Raw genomic sequence first — 15,961 nt, 5'->3', positions numbered from 1 at the left:
CGTTCTCAATAGCGTGAATAAACTTGCAGACATACCGCTAGGTTAGGTGAACTATATTTGGATATAAGGTGTATATTTGGAGGCTCTCATAGACATCACCATCGAAAGAAGAAAGGATCTGAGTTTTTCTAAACAATTAAGTATAACCGACCCCTAGACACAAGCTTAGCTCACTTATCGGACATGCTTTTACCTACGGTACGATCCCACATATCTGCTTCAAAATGCAGTCAGTAATGTTGGAAAAGTGTTTTCATCTTTCAAGGTTGCAGAGGAGAATTGTAAACAGTTAATTCTATATGTTATGTTAATCCACTATTCATACCAGAGATAAATAAAAGTAAAGTAAAATAGTATATTTCATAAAAAATAGATTTCATAACAATTAAATGCAGAAGCTAATTGAAAAAAGTGGATTGGGTAAAATTTATTTTATTTTTTGGGAACCTCAATAACTGTGTTCTCACCACAGCCGCGCTTTATGACGTGGGGTATTTTCTTAGGAACCATTCTGAAAACAAAAAAGTAAAATATATTACAAACATCTAAGCCGCTCAAAGTATAATTACGTGATGCAGTCGATGATGGGGCACACAGAGACGCAAAGGGTACAACCAGTGCAGTCATCCCCGATCAGTGGAATATGCGTTTTGGCGTCGAATTCTATAGCCTGGTAACCAGAGTCATTGCATGTGAGATAGCATTTACCACAATTTACGCATAGGTCCTGGAAATGAAGCAAAATAATAGCTAAAATTTGGAGGAATATGAGAACTGGGTTTTATAATCATTACCGGGTTAATAAGAGCCACTTTCTGCTGCTTGGTGTCCAGCTCTTTAAAAGTGCCAATGCGACTGAGCGCTTTGCCAATCACATCGTTTACAAACAACGCGGGTTTCGGTTTACCACCGCCAGACTTCTTCTTGTCAGCTGCCGTAGCTTTATCCTTTGATAGTGGACCCTTCACTTTGCGTTCCTTAAAGAGTTTTTCTTCTCGCTGTTGCTTATATGGACCGAAGAAACCCAACGTCTTTGGAAATGGAATGTATTAATTTGGTGAGTTTAAAAATAAATATAAGACTTTACCTTATCTTTGTTGCCGTCGGCAGAGAGATGCACAACAGGCTTACCCTTCTGATGTATGGGAGTCGGCGCAGATTGACCGTCCCATAGCTCGGGATTTTTTGGCGGTGGATTCGCTTTTAAATACAACAAAGTTTGTAAACTACTCTTGAAGTCCTGTACTACAGTATAGTCCTGATTCTGCACAGCCGAACATACTTGAAGAGCTGAGGCGCCAGCATGAAGAAACTGTAATGCTGCATCGCCAGAATCCACGCCGCCGCAGCCAAGTATGGCTAGCCCTGGTACTTTATTACCGATTGCCGAGATCGCTCGCAACGCCATCGGGCGTGTTGCGTTACCCGACATGCCACCATATGTGGTGCGTTTCTCATCGCCCACAGCCGGCCATGCAGTGCCGTCGGCTTTTAGCAGCATCAACGTCTGTACAGTATTAATAACGGTTACGCCAGCAGCTCCACCGCGCTTAACAGCAGTTGCGATATCTACTATTTCAGTGATGTTCGGTGTTAGCTTGACAAAAACTGGTACACTAACCGATTCGCTGACCCATTTCGAAACTTTTTGCACCAGTTCTGGCACTTGACCAATGGCCAAACCCATTCCAGACTCACCCATGCCATGTGGACAAGAAAGATTCAGCTCAATAGCGTCGGCACCGCTCTTCTCTGCCTTAGGCGCCATATCCTTCCAGTCTGCTTCGCTATCAGGGCACATTATACTGGCGATTACAATTTTATCGGGAAAATCTTTTTTGAGTTCAGCTATAGTCTTATACCAATAATCGGCACGTTTCTCCGAGATTAACTCGATATTAAGGAAAGCGCCCTGATTCGGTCCATAGTTGTAACCTGATGTCGTACCACGTACTATACGTGGTGAGACATTGGTCACCATATCTTTGTCGAGACAAAACGTTTTCACAACAACGAAGCCCCAACCTTGTTCGAAGGCGCGACGGCACATAGCAGCCGTTGTTGTAGGCGGCGCGGAAGACAAGCCGAACGGATTCGGGAACCTGAGTGCACGCATCTCTTTCTTGCAAGTTTTACGATCTAAATACTCGTAACAGATATCAACGGACAAGTCTACGTTATCGATTTCAGTATAGAAAAGCGGTAAATCGGCTGGGGTATTAAGTGGCAGACCTTCTAGTTGACAATGAATACTCCAAGCAGCGACTTTACCATCGTTCACTGATTCCACAGTGGTCTTGGCAATACCGCCTAAGTCACCACCACAAAACACTTGTGGTACGCTGGTTTGTAGAGTTTTCGGATCGACTTTTGGTAGATTATTTTTGTTGAGTTTCACTGGCTTCATGGCATCGATTACTTCTTTCTGATTCAGCCCTGAGCCAAAGGCAGATATGACAAAGTCCGCTGGCAGATACATTTTCTGATCCTTATCCTCTCTTATAGTGCCATCTAAGTCCATATCGGTGCGTATGAATTCAACCGAAACAATCTGCGAAATAAGTTGTTCAAAACAAAAGCTTTTGGGAATAATGGGTGGCAGTCTTACACACCTTATTATCCTCCAAAATCACTTTGCTGGCCTTTGAGTAAGGCACCAATTCACACCACTCTTCGCGTGCCAGCTCAACCTCCTCGGGTAAGGCTGGTATCAGCGCTGTACTATGCAAAAACACGACAAGCACACGTTCGGCGCCACAACGCCATGCGGCAGACGCACAATCGAAGGCTGTGTCGCCAGCGCCCAACACAATCACATTGCCCGACAACTTGGGGAGTTTGCTATCTTTGCTAATGCCATGTTTGGAGCCGCCTGCAACGCAGGGTAAAAAACTTTTCGATGTATAAAATCCCATGGATTCATCTAAGCCACAGAAAACCGGATCAATGTTTGGTTCGGGCAAACCTATGCCCAAGAAAACTGCATGATTGCCTCCTTTAAGTAAACCCTAGCACAACAAAAGTGCTAAATTAGTATAAAACATCATTCTAACACTGCTTACTTAACATCTTACATCAACCGTTATGTCCTTGGTGGATAAACAACGATTCAACTCAAACTTCACACCCAAGTCCTTAACAAGTTTGATCTCGAAATTGACCGCGTCAACAGGTAGACGAAATTGTGGTATCTCCGCCGCGCTCAAACCACCCAGAAAAGCGTTTTTCTCATAGATCGTCACATCTTTATAACCCAAACGACCTAAGTAAGTTGCGCACGATAGCGAAGCCGGCCCACCGCCTATGAGAGCAATCTTCTTTTTGGGATCTTTCAACTTCTTTGCATTGGGCGGCACTATTTGAGGCACTCCCATCTCCTTGAAACGTTCGGTGGCGAAATGCTGTAAGCCGCTAATGTTGATAGGACCCTCTTCGGTAGCTTGCAAATTGCAGCCACCAACACAGAGGTCGCTGGTGGAGCATACCATGCCGCAAGTAAGACCCAGCGGATTGTCGGAGAATATTATCTTAGCAGCACCATAATAATTCTTATTGGCGATGCTTGTGATGAAAGATTTTATGTCGATTTGTGTTGGACAAGATTTCTGACAAGGTGCATCGGCGCACTTCAGACAACGCGCTGCCTCTTTGAGTGCGCCACGTTCCGAGAGCGTTGTGTGCTTGATATCTTCAAAGTTGTTCAAAAGCTTCGATTGTCCCTGTAGCGCAATAGAGAAGCGAAAATAAAATTAAATGTGTGTAGTAAGCTTTGGAGAACTTTATGTGCCATTTACCGTTGGGTTGCGCTCACTGTTGCGCTTCCAGTGTTTCTTCGCGGTCTTGGTCTCGGCTGTTGGAACCACACAGCATTTGCACTTACAGCAGGCATGCTGTGCAAGCTTTTTCTGAAAGAATATCAAGTTTAGTCTAAGTTAGTTGGTTGTAAGAAGTCGTCATACTGTCGTTTCGGGCGGGTCCTTCGAGAGTACTCCCTCCGGGCATTTAGTTTTGGATTTGGACCTGGAAAAACAAATATTTCAACATCTTGCGTACATCTTTTAACGAATCCGACATTTACGTTAGGCAAGTCTGCGTGTGAAAATCCGCAAAAGAGAGCACGCGCAAGGGTGTCGTACCAAGACGCCGTGGCACGCGTTGCGAGATCAGCAATGACGCGCGTAAATGTGCTATATTTGTAAACATTTAAAAAAAATTTTTTTGATAAAATATAGTAATGCTTTTGTAAAAATGAAAATTATATGACGATTTACAGAATTTTTTTTAACTTTCTGTCAACGTCTTTTACAGCTTTCATGCCCCTTCGACATTATTTACAAGCATGTGAGTTTTGTGTAATTTTGTTTGTGATAAAGTCATGAAATCGATTTTATATATAATTTTGAAAGTACTGTATCTTCTGAAGTTCTTTATAAGAGTTTCGAGTCAGTTCAATAAGCGTGCTTGTGTTTAGCTTCTCTAAACCCTATCTTTCGCTCTCTAAATTCTCCCATTTCACCTTCGCATATTCGGCAATACTGTTAGCTCTGTCAAGTGAGAGTACATAATTTTAGGCACGGACTTTTAAATTAAACTTCTTCATATCGACTTTCGACTTTTCATGGTTATCCTATCATGGTTTCCTAAGAATTACCACACCATGCCCTGTTTTTTGCGTATCAGATTGTTTATATCGCTAACTAAATCGCTTACTGAGCGCAATGCCATTAGTTGTTCTAGCAGTGACATCAATATAAGTAGCATCCATTTATGCATAATTGGTCAATAAATTCGCTTTTCGAGCTTGGAATGCCGATCCGTTGTGATACCTAAAAAATTTCTATATAATAAATCATAAGACCCTTACGAATCGACAAAGCGCTTTGAGTCTATTACAAATTTGTTGTCAGTTTCGGCTACGTTTTTTGGTTAACCGAATGTAAGACTGCTGAGATACTTCAGCTATAGTCTTGCAAAGTGCCTGGATGTTTCGACCTCACCTTCTCCCATACAACTTTGACAACTTGCGTCCATCAAGATTTTAAGCCTTATCGCATGAACGCCTATTGGAAAATGTCCAGTAAGAGCTCCTATTGTTGCGGAAAGTTGAACCTTGCTTAGGGTAAGTAATTGAGAAGACTTCCTGGGTTCTACCATAGGTCAAAAGAAACTTGCAGTCACACAGGAGCGTATCGTCAATTAGCGCCTGCTGTGGCGCACATGAGGTCCATTGGTCTAGTATCAGAACATAAAATACCAAATGAGGTTCAACTGAGTCCCACTTCGATGTTAGCTAGCTCGTCGGCTTTGAACAACTACTTACGCCTGAGTCTTGTTAAGCGGTCATGCTATTTCGGTATTGTTTGGCATTCCATCATTGAAAGACTTACGCCTGAAAAACTTTTACAAATCGTTCCACTTTATTACGAAAATTTACGTTCTGTAAGAAATGTGTTTCGCTCACTTCGATCAACTTATGGTCAACATAATCGGCCAGAACATACTATTCGCAACACCATCACCCATCTTGAGACCCAACATCCCTTATTAGATAATATTTGACCGAAGAGAGAACTTCCAGTACGCAGTGAAGGAAATGTAGCAGATTTGACTGAGATTGTACTCGTAGATCGTAAAGAGTTAATTCCGGGCCGTTCGAACAACTCAAACTTACGTATGACACGACTTGGCGTATTTTAAACAAAAATCTTAAATCGAGAGCGTACAAAATACAGCTTTTGGAACCGCTCAACCTTCCCTAGCAACATCGCTTCGCTCTATGGTCCCTTGAAAGGTTTCAAGCAGATCCAACGTTTTCGAATAAAATTTTGTTCAGCGATGAGGCCCATTTTTGACTCAATGGTATGTAAAGAAGCGAAACTTCCGCATTTGGGACGAAGAGCAATCTGAAGAGATTCAAGAGCTGTCATTTCATACAGAAAAAATAAAAGTTTGGTGTGGTTGTAGGCCGCTAGAATCATTGGTCCATATTGCTTGAAAAATGGGGCCGGTAGAACGTAATCATCACTGGTGTCCGTTATCGTGCCATGATAATCGATCATTTGGTATTGAACACTCCGTTAGACTTTTTCCTATGGAACATATGTATGTAAATACTAAAATTTATGCGGACAGTCCTGCCTCGATTCAATCCTAGAGAAAAACATCACGAGTGTCATTTGTCAGTTACCAGTCGAAATGCTCGAACGAGCCATCGAAAATTGGACTCAAAGGATGAACCATGTGAGATGTAGCCGCGGCCAACATGTGAAAGAGCGAGAATCTTCAAAAAATAAATGCCGAAGAATATTCTTTAGAGTGATAATAAACAATCTTCATTGAATTTGAAGTTTCTGTGTTTTTTCTTTATAAAAGTTGGGAACCTCGAAATGGATCACCATTTATTTATTTTCAAAACTTTGCACAATACAACTTTAATAGTTACGTTATGATAACAATAAATTGTGTATAATTAGTAGCTGGTTAATTATAACTTATCTAGCGTTCACACAATCAACAATTATGGCAATAAAGTTATGGTTAAAGTGATAGCGACCAACAGAAAAGCATGGAAATGTTGACACGGAAAATTACTGCATTGGACTAAGCGCATGCGCAAACACCGGAGTATTTTCACCCCAGCCACGTTTGACGATGTGCGGAATCTTTTTCGGCACCATGCTGTAAGAAATGAAATCAGTAAAAATTTTTCTATTTAAACATACTTAAACCGATATACTTACGTAATACAGTCGATGATTGGACAGACGGAGACGCAAAGCGTGCAACCGGTGCAGTCGTCAGTGACATGTGGTATATGAGTCTCAGCATCGAATTGTATGGCCTGGTAGCCGGAGTCATTGCAAGTCATATAGCACTTGCCACAATTTATGCACATATCCTGAAAAAGTTAAACGAGAAATAATGATAATCGACCTTAGACTCTTGTACGCACATGCGCAAACTTACATCGTCGATCAAAGCCACTTTCTGTTGCGTGTTGTCCAGCTTCTTGTAAGCGCCAATGCGTTCCAATGCGCCACCGATAACATCATTTATTCTGTAGGCTGGTTTAGGTGCATCGTTCGCAGGTGCCACATCAGTTTCGGATTTGACATTCCATAAAGGACCATTTTTGACACGCTGCTCATAAAGCTTTTCCTCACGTTCTTTTTTGTACGGACCAAAGAAGCCCAAGGTCTGAACACATAAAAGAAATTTGAAGGTATATAGACTAGATTAGACCACATGTTACTCACCTTATTGTCATTCCCAGTTAAGTGCACTACGGGTTTGCCCTTCTGATGCTTGGGCGTTGGTGGTGATTGTCCATCCCACAATTGACCGCAGTTTGGTGGTGGATTTGCTCTCAAATACAGCAACGTCTTCAAACTCGTCGCATAATCCTCGATAAGCGTAAAGTCCTGATTTTGTACTGCAGAACAAACCTGCACTACCGAGGCACCGGCCTGTAGAAATTGTAGCGCCACCTCTCCTGAGTCCACACCACCAATACCGAGTATGGGAAACCCAGGAAATTTATTGGCAATGGAGGAAATCGCTTTCAACGCCATTGGCCGTGTCGCATTTCCAGATACACCACCATAGGTGGTACGCTTTTCCGTGCCAATCGCTGGCCATGCCGTTGCATCGGCTTTCAGGCTCATCAATCCTTGTACGGTGTTGATGGCTGAAACACCTGCGGCACCACCACGATGCGCGGCAGCCGCAATTTCCACAATATCCGTGATGTTGGGTGTCAATTTAATGAAGACGGGTATTTTCACAGTTTCACTGACCCATCTGGAAATGTTCTCCACCAAATCGGGTATTTGACCACAAGCCAAGCCCATACCGGACTCACCCATGCCATGTGGACATGATAAATTCAACTCGAGCGCATCGGAACCACATTCCTCGGCCTTGGCTGCCATTTCTTTCCAGTCCTCTTCGATGGCGGCACACATTATGCTCGCGATGACCACCTGATTGGGAAAGTCTCTCTTGAGTTCACGTATCGAACGATACCAGTACTCGGCGCGTTTCTCCGATATCAACTCAATATTAAGGAAAGCACCCTGTTGCGGACCATAGTTGTAGCCCGATGTAGTGCCACGCACAATACGTGGTGATACATTAGTGACCAAGTCCTTATCGAGACCGAATGTTTTGGTAACCACAAAACCCCAACCTTGTTCGAATGCACGCCGACACATCGCTGCGCTGGTGGTGGGTGGTGCTGACGCCAAACCGAATGGATTGGGAAACTTGAGTGTGTGCTTCTCCCTTTTACCGGTTTCCTTGTCCGTGCGCTCGTAGACTACATCAACGGATAGATCTACATTATCGATTTCAGTATAGAAAAGTGGCAGCTCTGCAGGCGTATCTAATGGCAGTCCTTGTAGTTGGCAGTGAATACTCCATGCGGCAATTTTTCCATCATTTACTGATTCCACAGTTGTATTTGCTTGACCACCTAAATCACCACCACAGAAAACTTGTGGTACGCTGGTTTGCATAGTCTTGGGATTGACTTTGGGCAGGTTCCAGTGATCCAATTCCACTGGTTTGAGCGCGTCAATAATTTCTGGGTCATTCAAACCGGAACCAAATGCTGATATAATAAAATCAGCCTTGAGTGTTGTAGGTTGCTCTTTGTCCACAATAAGTTTGCCGTTATCATCGATTTCAGAGCGGTAGAACTCCATAGCACGAATCTACAAAAACGAATAACATACAATATTATGTGCTTTTTCCGAAAATGTTCGCTCTACTACCTTATTGTCCTTCACCACCACCTTGCTGGGGGCCAAGAATGGTAGGAATTCGCACCATTCTTCGCGCGCCAACTCCACTTCTTCGGGCACGGCACGCATACCAGTGGTGCCACGGCGGAAGATGACAAAGACACGCTTAGCACCGCAGCGCCACGCCGATGTGGCGCAATCGAAAGCGGTATCACCAGCGCCCAAAACGATGACATTACCCGATAGCTGAGGTAAGGCTTGGTTAGCTTTGCAAGCACATAAGCCAGGTTTCGAACCCGCTGATACACTGGGCAAGAAGTTCTTCGACGTATAGAAGCCCATAGACTCGTCTAAGCCACCAAAAACTGGATCCACATTTGGTTCAGGTAATCCTATGCCTAGAAACAGCGCATCATGTCCTGCCGAAAGCAAGCTCTGAAAACACGATTTTTATTCGACATATAGTATTTAACAAACTTTTAACTAAACTTACGCTGACTGTTAAGTCGTTGGTGGACAGACTGCGATTCAACTCAAACTTCACACCTAAATCTTTAACCAAACGAATTTCAAAATTCACCACATCGACGGGCAAGCGATATTGTGGAATCTCCGATGAACTTAAGCCGCCTAAATAGGCGCGTTTCTCATAAATTGTAATGTCCTTATAACCCAAGCGCGCCAAGAATGTTGCACAGGAAAGTGAAGCGGGACCACCGCCCAACAAAGCAATTTTCTTATTGGGCTGCGGCAGTGGCTTCACATTTGGTGGCACTATTTGGCGTACACCCATCTCCTTGAATATTTCAGTTGCAAACTGCTGTAAGCCACCAATATTGATGGGTCCCTCCTCCGATGCCTGCAAATTGCAACCACCAACGCATAGGTCGCTGGTTGGGCACACCATGCCACAAGTCAAACCAAGTGGATTGTCCGAGAAAATCGCCTTGGCAGCGCCATAGTAATTCTTGTTGGCAATACTGGTGATGAAGCTCTTGATATCCAGTTGGGTGGGGCATGATTTCTGACAAGGCGCATCGGCGCACTTCAAACAACGCGCGGCCTCTTTCAAAGCGCCCCGCTCGGAGAGTGTAGTGTGCTTGACATCTTCGAAGTTATTGAGTAGCTTCGAGCAGCCCTGTTAATTAATTAATTGTAACGGTATTTTAGTATGGGAAATGGATTGTATTCAAAATTATACTCACGGTTGGATTGCGGTCATTGTTGCGTTTCCAGTGCTTCTTGTTGATCTTAGTTTCGGCAGTTGGCACGGCGGAGCACAACGACTTGACACGAGGATTCAAGGCCATCAGGCTCTAAGGTGTTTGCGGGAAGTGGAAAAAATATATTTATATTTAAAACAAGCAAATTTAAATAGTACTCACCTCGATATCGGGTATCTCTTTGCTGAGTAAAGCCGGTGGTGCCATGTTTTAAAACTGTTGAAAAAAAAAAAATTATTTTTAATTTAGTCGTATAACAATACTAATAGGTATATAGTAGTAAATGGCGGCGGTGCGTTATACAAATTACGTAGGCAGGGCTGATAAAGCCAATATATGGCCCAATGAATTGTTGATCTCGCTAACGCGGACGTATCCCGTGTTTGTTGGCGATACGGTTTAAAAAACAGGTCAATTACATGGTAAAAAGGTTTGGATGCTGGACATCAGAGCATCATCTTACCTCTATGTCATCCCAATCTAAATAATCCCCCTTGACGTTTTTTCCAATCCCCGATAGTTGATAACCTATAATTTTCTTGTCTTTCGGAAGACATAAAGTGCATTCTTCGACTTTTACCAGGAGTGAAATAATTCAACAAAGAAGTTCCATTAAATTTGTATGCGCAATCAAATTCTGGTGATGGAGCGTTCAGGAATAAGAGGAAAAGCCTCTGGTATTAACTGTTTGTCGCGAGAAAGCATTTTTGTTTAGTACAAATTATTCAAAGAGGGTCGAGAACGCATTGACGACGAACCACGTCCAGGATGGGCATGAACATCAACTGATGATGATCAACATGTCTATAAAATAAAGGAATTTCTGCTTGAGAATCGACGATTAACAGTCAGAGATCTTATTGGCATCGTTAGAATACCGGAAGGATCAGTGAAAACCATTTTGAAAGATCATTTGGGTCTAAGAGAAGTGAAATAACGATCGCTTTCAAAATCACTAAATTTTTTCGAAAAACAATGTCGCCTTAACGCCTGTGAAACAATGCTTTCTGACGTCATGAATCGTCTTGTTAATTGTTATATTATTACTGGCGTTGAGTCTTGGGTTTATATATTTAGGACCCGGAAACAACCGTTTAATCGACCGTCGTTTGCGCGAAGCTATTCGTAAAAAGATGCCGGAATTATGGACCGACAACTCCTAATTTTAGCATCGCTATGATACACTGACGTATACTCCGCGGAAACCGTTTCAGTCAATTGAAGACATTAAACGTGAATCGCTAGACGCATTGAAGGCTATTCTGGAAATCGACTTTAACCACTGTTTCGGGGATTGGAAAACACGTCAAGGGGGATTATTTAGATTGGGATGACATAGATAAATTAGGAGTTTTAAAAGTGTGAACAAAGTCTTACTATTTTTTGCCCATAGTATTATATACAAATCCATAGACCCATTTTTACACATGCGTGTGCCAAATTTATTTACATTCAAATTTGTATGTATAAAAAAAAAAAGCTAAATAAGTATGTACAAATTATTTATTTAGTTATTATTTATTGTGGTACTATATATGTATGCCGGCATATGGCCACTTAAAATCTAACTTATAGATAAGTTATCATCTCTAAATTACATCCGCTGTTTTGGACTGAGGCGTTAATATTGTATTATGGGCTTTATTACCAAATTTTTAACTAAGTGTCTTGCCGAGAGATATAAGGCAAAAGAAATATTCCCGATAACAAAATTCACAGTGCATTGAGACTAGAATTTCGGCTTTTTATTGCAAAATAAACTAATTGTGTTAATTGATAAGAAGTATGAAAATAATAACAGGTGACTGCTTGAACTATTTGAAAGTAATAAAAGTTGTTTGGCTGTTAAACTTTATCAAAATTAATTATGTTGCCAAATATTATATAATGTATATTCATGTATATGTATAATATCTGACTAAAATCGAACTAGTCCGAATGTCAACAGATTTATACTTAAATTTTCGAAAAGTTGATTCACGAAGAGAACATACATATACAAATCAATATATATTTTCTTTCTGAGGATATTAATTGTACTAAAAGTTAGGCATCTGCTTTGAACTAGTACGAAGCTGGTATATTTCTGAACGAACAACGACAGTTGACATCTCGCTAGCTATTAGCACATAAATATTCCCAGCTGCTTGTATTAGGTTGTCAAAAAAGTCTTTCGGTATTTTCGCTAGTTGGCACTGAAAGCGCGTAGTTCTAGTTTTATTCGTCGCATCGGGTCATGCTATACCTTTTTGGAAAGCTCATTTCACGCGCTAACACGTGTTTGATTGATTGTCGTTTCTTTTAAGTCGTTCGTGAGTTATAGCGTCGCAAACATGGAGCAAAATAAAGAGAAAATACGGCATATTTTACAGTACTACTACGATAAAGGCCAAAAATGCATCTAAATGCAAATGCCGCCAATAAAATTTGTGCAGTTTATGGACCCGATACAGTTTCCATTTCCACCGCACAACGATGGTTTAACGTTTTCGTTCTGGTGTAGAGGTGGTCGAAGATGCGCCACGCTCCGGAAGGAAGACTTTTTTGACAACCTAATATAAAGTGAACATAGTCAGCTGGCCAGTTGACACCAGTTGTAAAGCAGTTTAGAACTAGAATTTAATCGCTGGGTTTAGGGTGAAGCTTAAAGATAACGCAAATTAATAATGTTGGGATTAGAAATTATAAAAAATACAAATATGAACTTCAGGCCAGATTGCACTGAACTTTATTTACGCAATAAAAATGTAATTAGGGCAGCAATAAATTAATGTACGCAATTAGTTTCCTCAAATAAATTTAAATTAAATGAAAATAAACAATGACAAATAAATAGTTGAAGAAAGGCGTTCACTTCGGATTTCACTGCTTGATAAATTCTTATCAATTAAAATAAATCGACTTTGATTTTATTTTTTACACAAATTTTTCTTTTATTAAATACATCTTTGTAACGTTTTTGCGTAATTCTATTAGTTCTTTTATCGATTTTGGAGATGTTAGTTTAAATGTTATTTTTATGGAAATTCAGTTAAGCTGCAGTTTATACACTATTATTACTTTATGGAAAAGTATAATTTTTATAATTATTTGTATAAATTTTTTGCAATTAAAAATACATTTTTACGAAGTCTTCGGCCTGGTGTTATTATAGAAAGCAACATTTTAAAATTCATGAATGTTAATTCGAGATTATTATTCCACTTGGGCGAACCGGAAATTCGTTGGCAAAAATATTTGTGCAGTGTTATAGCAGGTGATCCAAGAAGAGGTACTTTTTTCAGTAGCCTTCTTTTAACGGATTCCGCGTGAGTCGTGTCAAGCTGGCATGTTATTTTTATTCAGTATTGTTTGGCATTTCATCATTGAACGATTTACGCCTGAACAACGTTTATAAATATTTCAACTTTATTACCAAAATTCAAGTTCTGTAGAGAACGTTTTAACGCGCTACGCTGAACTTTAGGTCAATATAATTGGCCTACTGAGCGTACTATTCGCAACACCATCACCTATCATGAGACCCCTCATTGATTATTGGATAATATTCAACCGAATAAACCACGTCCAGCACGGTGTGAACGAGAATATAGCAACCGTTCCTGAGAGTGTACATGAAGACCGTAGAGAGTCGATTCCACGCCGTTCGCAGCAACTCGGACTGATTTATGAAACGGACTTGGCTCATTTTACGTCGAGGTCTTCAATTTAAAGCATACAAAATACACATTGTGCAATAAATGAAGCCACTAGACCATCTAAAGCGACAACGCTTCGTTTTATGGGTTCTTCAAAAGTTCCAAAAAAATTCGACGTTCGATGATAACCATTTTTGACTCCATGGGTTCGTAAACAAGCAAATTTGTCGCATTTAGGGCGAAGAGGAACCTGAAGAGATTCAAGAGTTGCCATCTCATCTAAAAAAAAAACAGGTTTGATGTAGTTTGTGGGTCGGTGGAATCATCGGTCCATATTTCTTCCAAAATTATGCCGGTGAGAACGTAACCGTTAATGGTGAGCGTTATCGCGCCATTATAACCGACTATTTGATGGCTGAAATTGAAGCTCGTGATCTCGGCGACATTTGTTTTCAACAAAATGACGCCACTTCACTTACATCGCATCAGTCAATAGATTTTTTGAGTGAAGACTTCAGTGAGCATATAATTTCACGTTTTGGGCCAGTCGATTGCCCACCATGATCGAGTGATATCACATCATTAGACTTTTTCCTGTGAGGATATGTATGTAAAGTCTGAAATCTATGCAGACAATCCCGCTTCGATCCAGGCCTTGGATAGTTACCGCTCGAAATACTCGAGCGAGTCATCGAAAATTGGACTCAATGGATGATATATTTGAGACGTACCCGCGGCCAACATTTGAAAGAGATAATCTTCAATAATAATAATAAACATTCCCCAATAAATTGGAAGTTTCTGTTTTTTTTTTAAGTAGAGGACCACGAAATGGATCACTCTCTAGCTTCGGCGCAACCAAAGTTAACATTTCTTTTTGCTTTATTTATTTATTTTTATTATTCCCAACCTGTTAGCTTTTCTTTTATATTTGAATGTATATCCTTCTTTAAATTTTCAACTATTACCATACGTTCACTGGGTTTAAAAACAAGAAATCCGGTCTAATACTTGAATAATGAATTGCAATCAAATCAAAATACTCGTTATCTCGCTTTGTTGGCAGCGATCAAAGTTTGAACAATTTTTTTTTATATTCACAAACATCTGATGTATGTATATTATCTATTAGTGTTATTATTATTTAATTGTTTTTGTTTTCACTTTCAGGTCAATGATTTTCCAGTATATACATATACATACATACATAATAAAAAATAATATAATATTAAAAAAAAAAAAACTAAAATAAAATTGTTTATCAAGTTAATTAAATTAATAACAATTTAAAATGCGTCACATCATTTTTTATTAACACAAATTAAGCTTCATTGATTATTTACTGGAGCCGCACAGCCCATACGCATCGTAAATAAACATATGGTATATATTATGTATGTATATATTTATATACAACACACAAATTTATGAGTACTTGTAAGAAACTAGAACAAATACTTATTTGCCACGCGCGCCAATGCCACCCAGCAGATACTTATCTAGCAGCTCGAGTACCAATAAAAATATATATACATATACTCTATGTATATGTATATGTAGGTATGTATGTCGCTTATTATATACATAATTCCTTGCTGGAGGTTTTGCTGTCCACTGATATATGAAAGTATCTATAAGTGTATATATGTATGTTCTATATTTTCATATATACGCACAACGTACCAACAACAACAATAAAACAACGAAGTATCCACAAAAATGTATTTCAAGTTCAAAAAATTTAATTTATGTATTTAATTTCCTTTCTACCGAACACTACGAATGCTGTGTGAGCAAAGCGATTTTTAAACAAAAATAGAACTTGTCACTGCAAGCGTCTAAGTTCAACTGATCGTTGAGAACGCTAGCGGCTAGCCAAATAGCAAGTTGTTATCAGCACAAATTGCTTAAACAAAATATACATACTTACATACACATAAATGTTGATAAATAAAAACAAATTAATGCAATAAAACGGTCGGCAGTCAGCTGAGCGGTTTGGTGTTGCCAGATCGGTTTTCCGTTTTTTGAAAATCGAGTATTTTTGAAATTAAACAATCGAAGTCTAAAGCATAGCTTACAAAAGGATATCCAATTGCAATATAAATCGGTTTGGTGTTGCCAGATCGGTTTTCCGTTTTTTGAAAACCGAGTATTTATGAAAATGAAGTGTATGCGACAATCATTAGTCTACAAAAGGATATCCAATTGCAATATAAATCGCCATTATCCAGTGGCATTATTTGTATAGTGCATTAAAAATAAAGAGTGATCCATTTCGAGGTTACCTGCTTTCTTAAAGAAAAAACACAGAAACTTCAATTTTAATGGTGAACGTTCGAAAGAACATTCTTGT

General features: G+C 40.0%; 2 protein-coding genes across 2 annotated transcripts; both read right to left on the bottom strand.

Moving 5' to 3' along the window:
* Positions 1 to 351: 351 nt before the first annotated feature.
* On the bottom strand, positions 352 to 4,233 carry LOC105224908 (dihydropyrimidine dehydrogenase [NADP(+)]). The gene is made up of 9 exons (XM_011203154.3): positions 4,079 to 4,233; positions 3,960 to 4,020; positions 3,795 to 3,905; positions 3,075 to 3,719; positions 2,613 to 3,008; positions 1,088 to 2,551; positions 795 to 1,031; positions 570 to 727; positions 352 to 511 (listed from the first exon to the last, which is right to left on the bottom strand). Exons 1-9 carry the CDS (start codon positions 4,201 to 4,203, stop codon positions 433 to 435), a joined length of 3,276 nt encoding a protein of 1,091 aa, XP_011201456.2. The 5' UTR covers positions 4,204 to 4,233; the 3' UTR covers positions 352 to 432.
* Positions 4,234 to 6,381: 2,148 nt separating this feature from the next.
* LOC105224909 (dihydropyrimidine dehydrogenase [NADP(+)]) lies at positions 6,382 to 15,467 on the bottom strand. Its single transcript, XM_019989762.3, has 9 exons — positions 15,289 to 15,467; positions 10,130 to 10,183; positions 9,950 to 10,060; positions 9,238 to 9,882; positions 8,775 to 9,179; positions 7,257 to 8,714; positions 6,967 to 7,197; positions 6,741 to 6,898; positions 6,382 to 6,678 (listed from the first exon to the last, which is right to left on the bottom strand). The coding sequence occupies exons 2-9, from the start codon at positions 10,172 to 10,174 to the stop codon at positions 6,588 to 6,590; spliced, it is 3,144 nt and encodes a 1,047-aa protein (XP_019845321.2). The 5' UTR covers positions 10,175 to 10,183; positions 15,289 to 15,467; the 3' UTR covers positions 6,382 to 6,587.
* Between the last annotated feature and the right edge of the window lie 494 nt (positions 15,468 to 15,961).

This window comes from Bactrocera dorsalis, chromosome 4, assembly GCF_023373825.1.
Source record: "Bactrocera dorsalis isolate Fly_Bdor chromosome 4, ASM2337382v1, whole genome shotgun sequence".
NCBI classification, from domain to species: Eukaryota; Metazoa; Arthropoda; class Insecta; order Diptera; family Tephritidae; genus Bactrocera; species Bactrocera dorsalis.
This window is presented reverse-complemented; position numbering and strand designations above follow the sequence as displayed.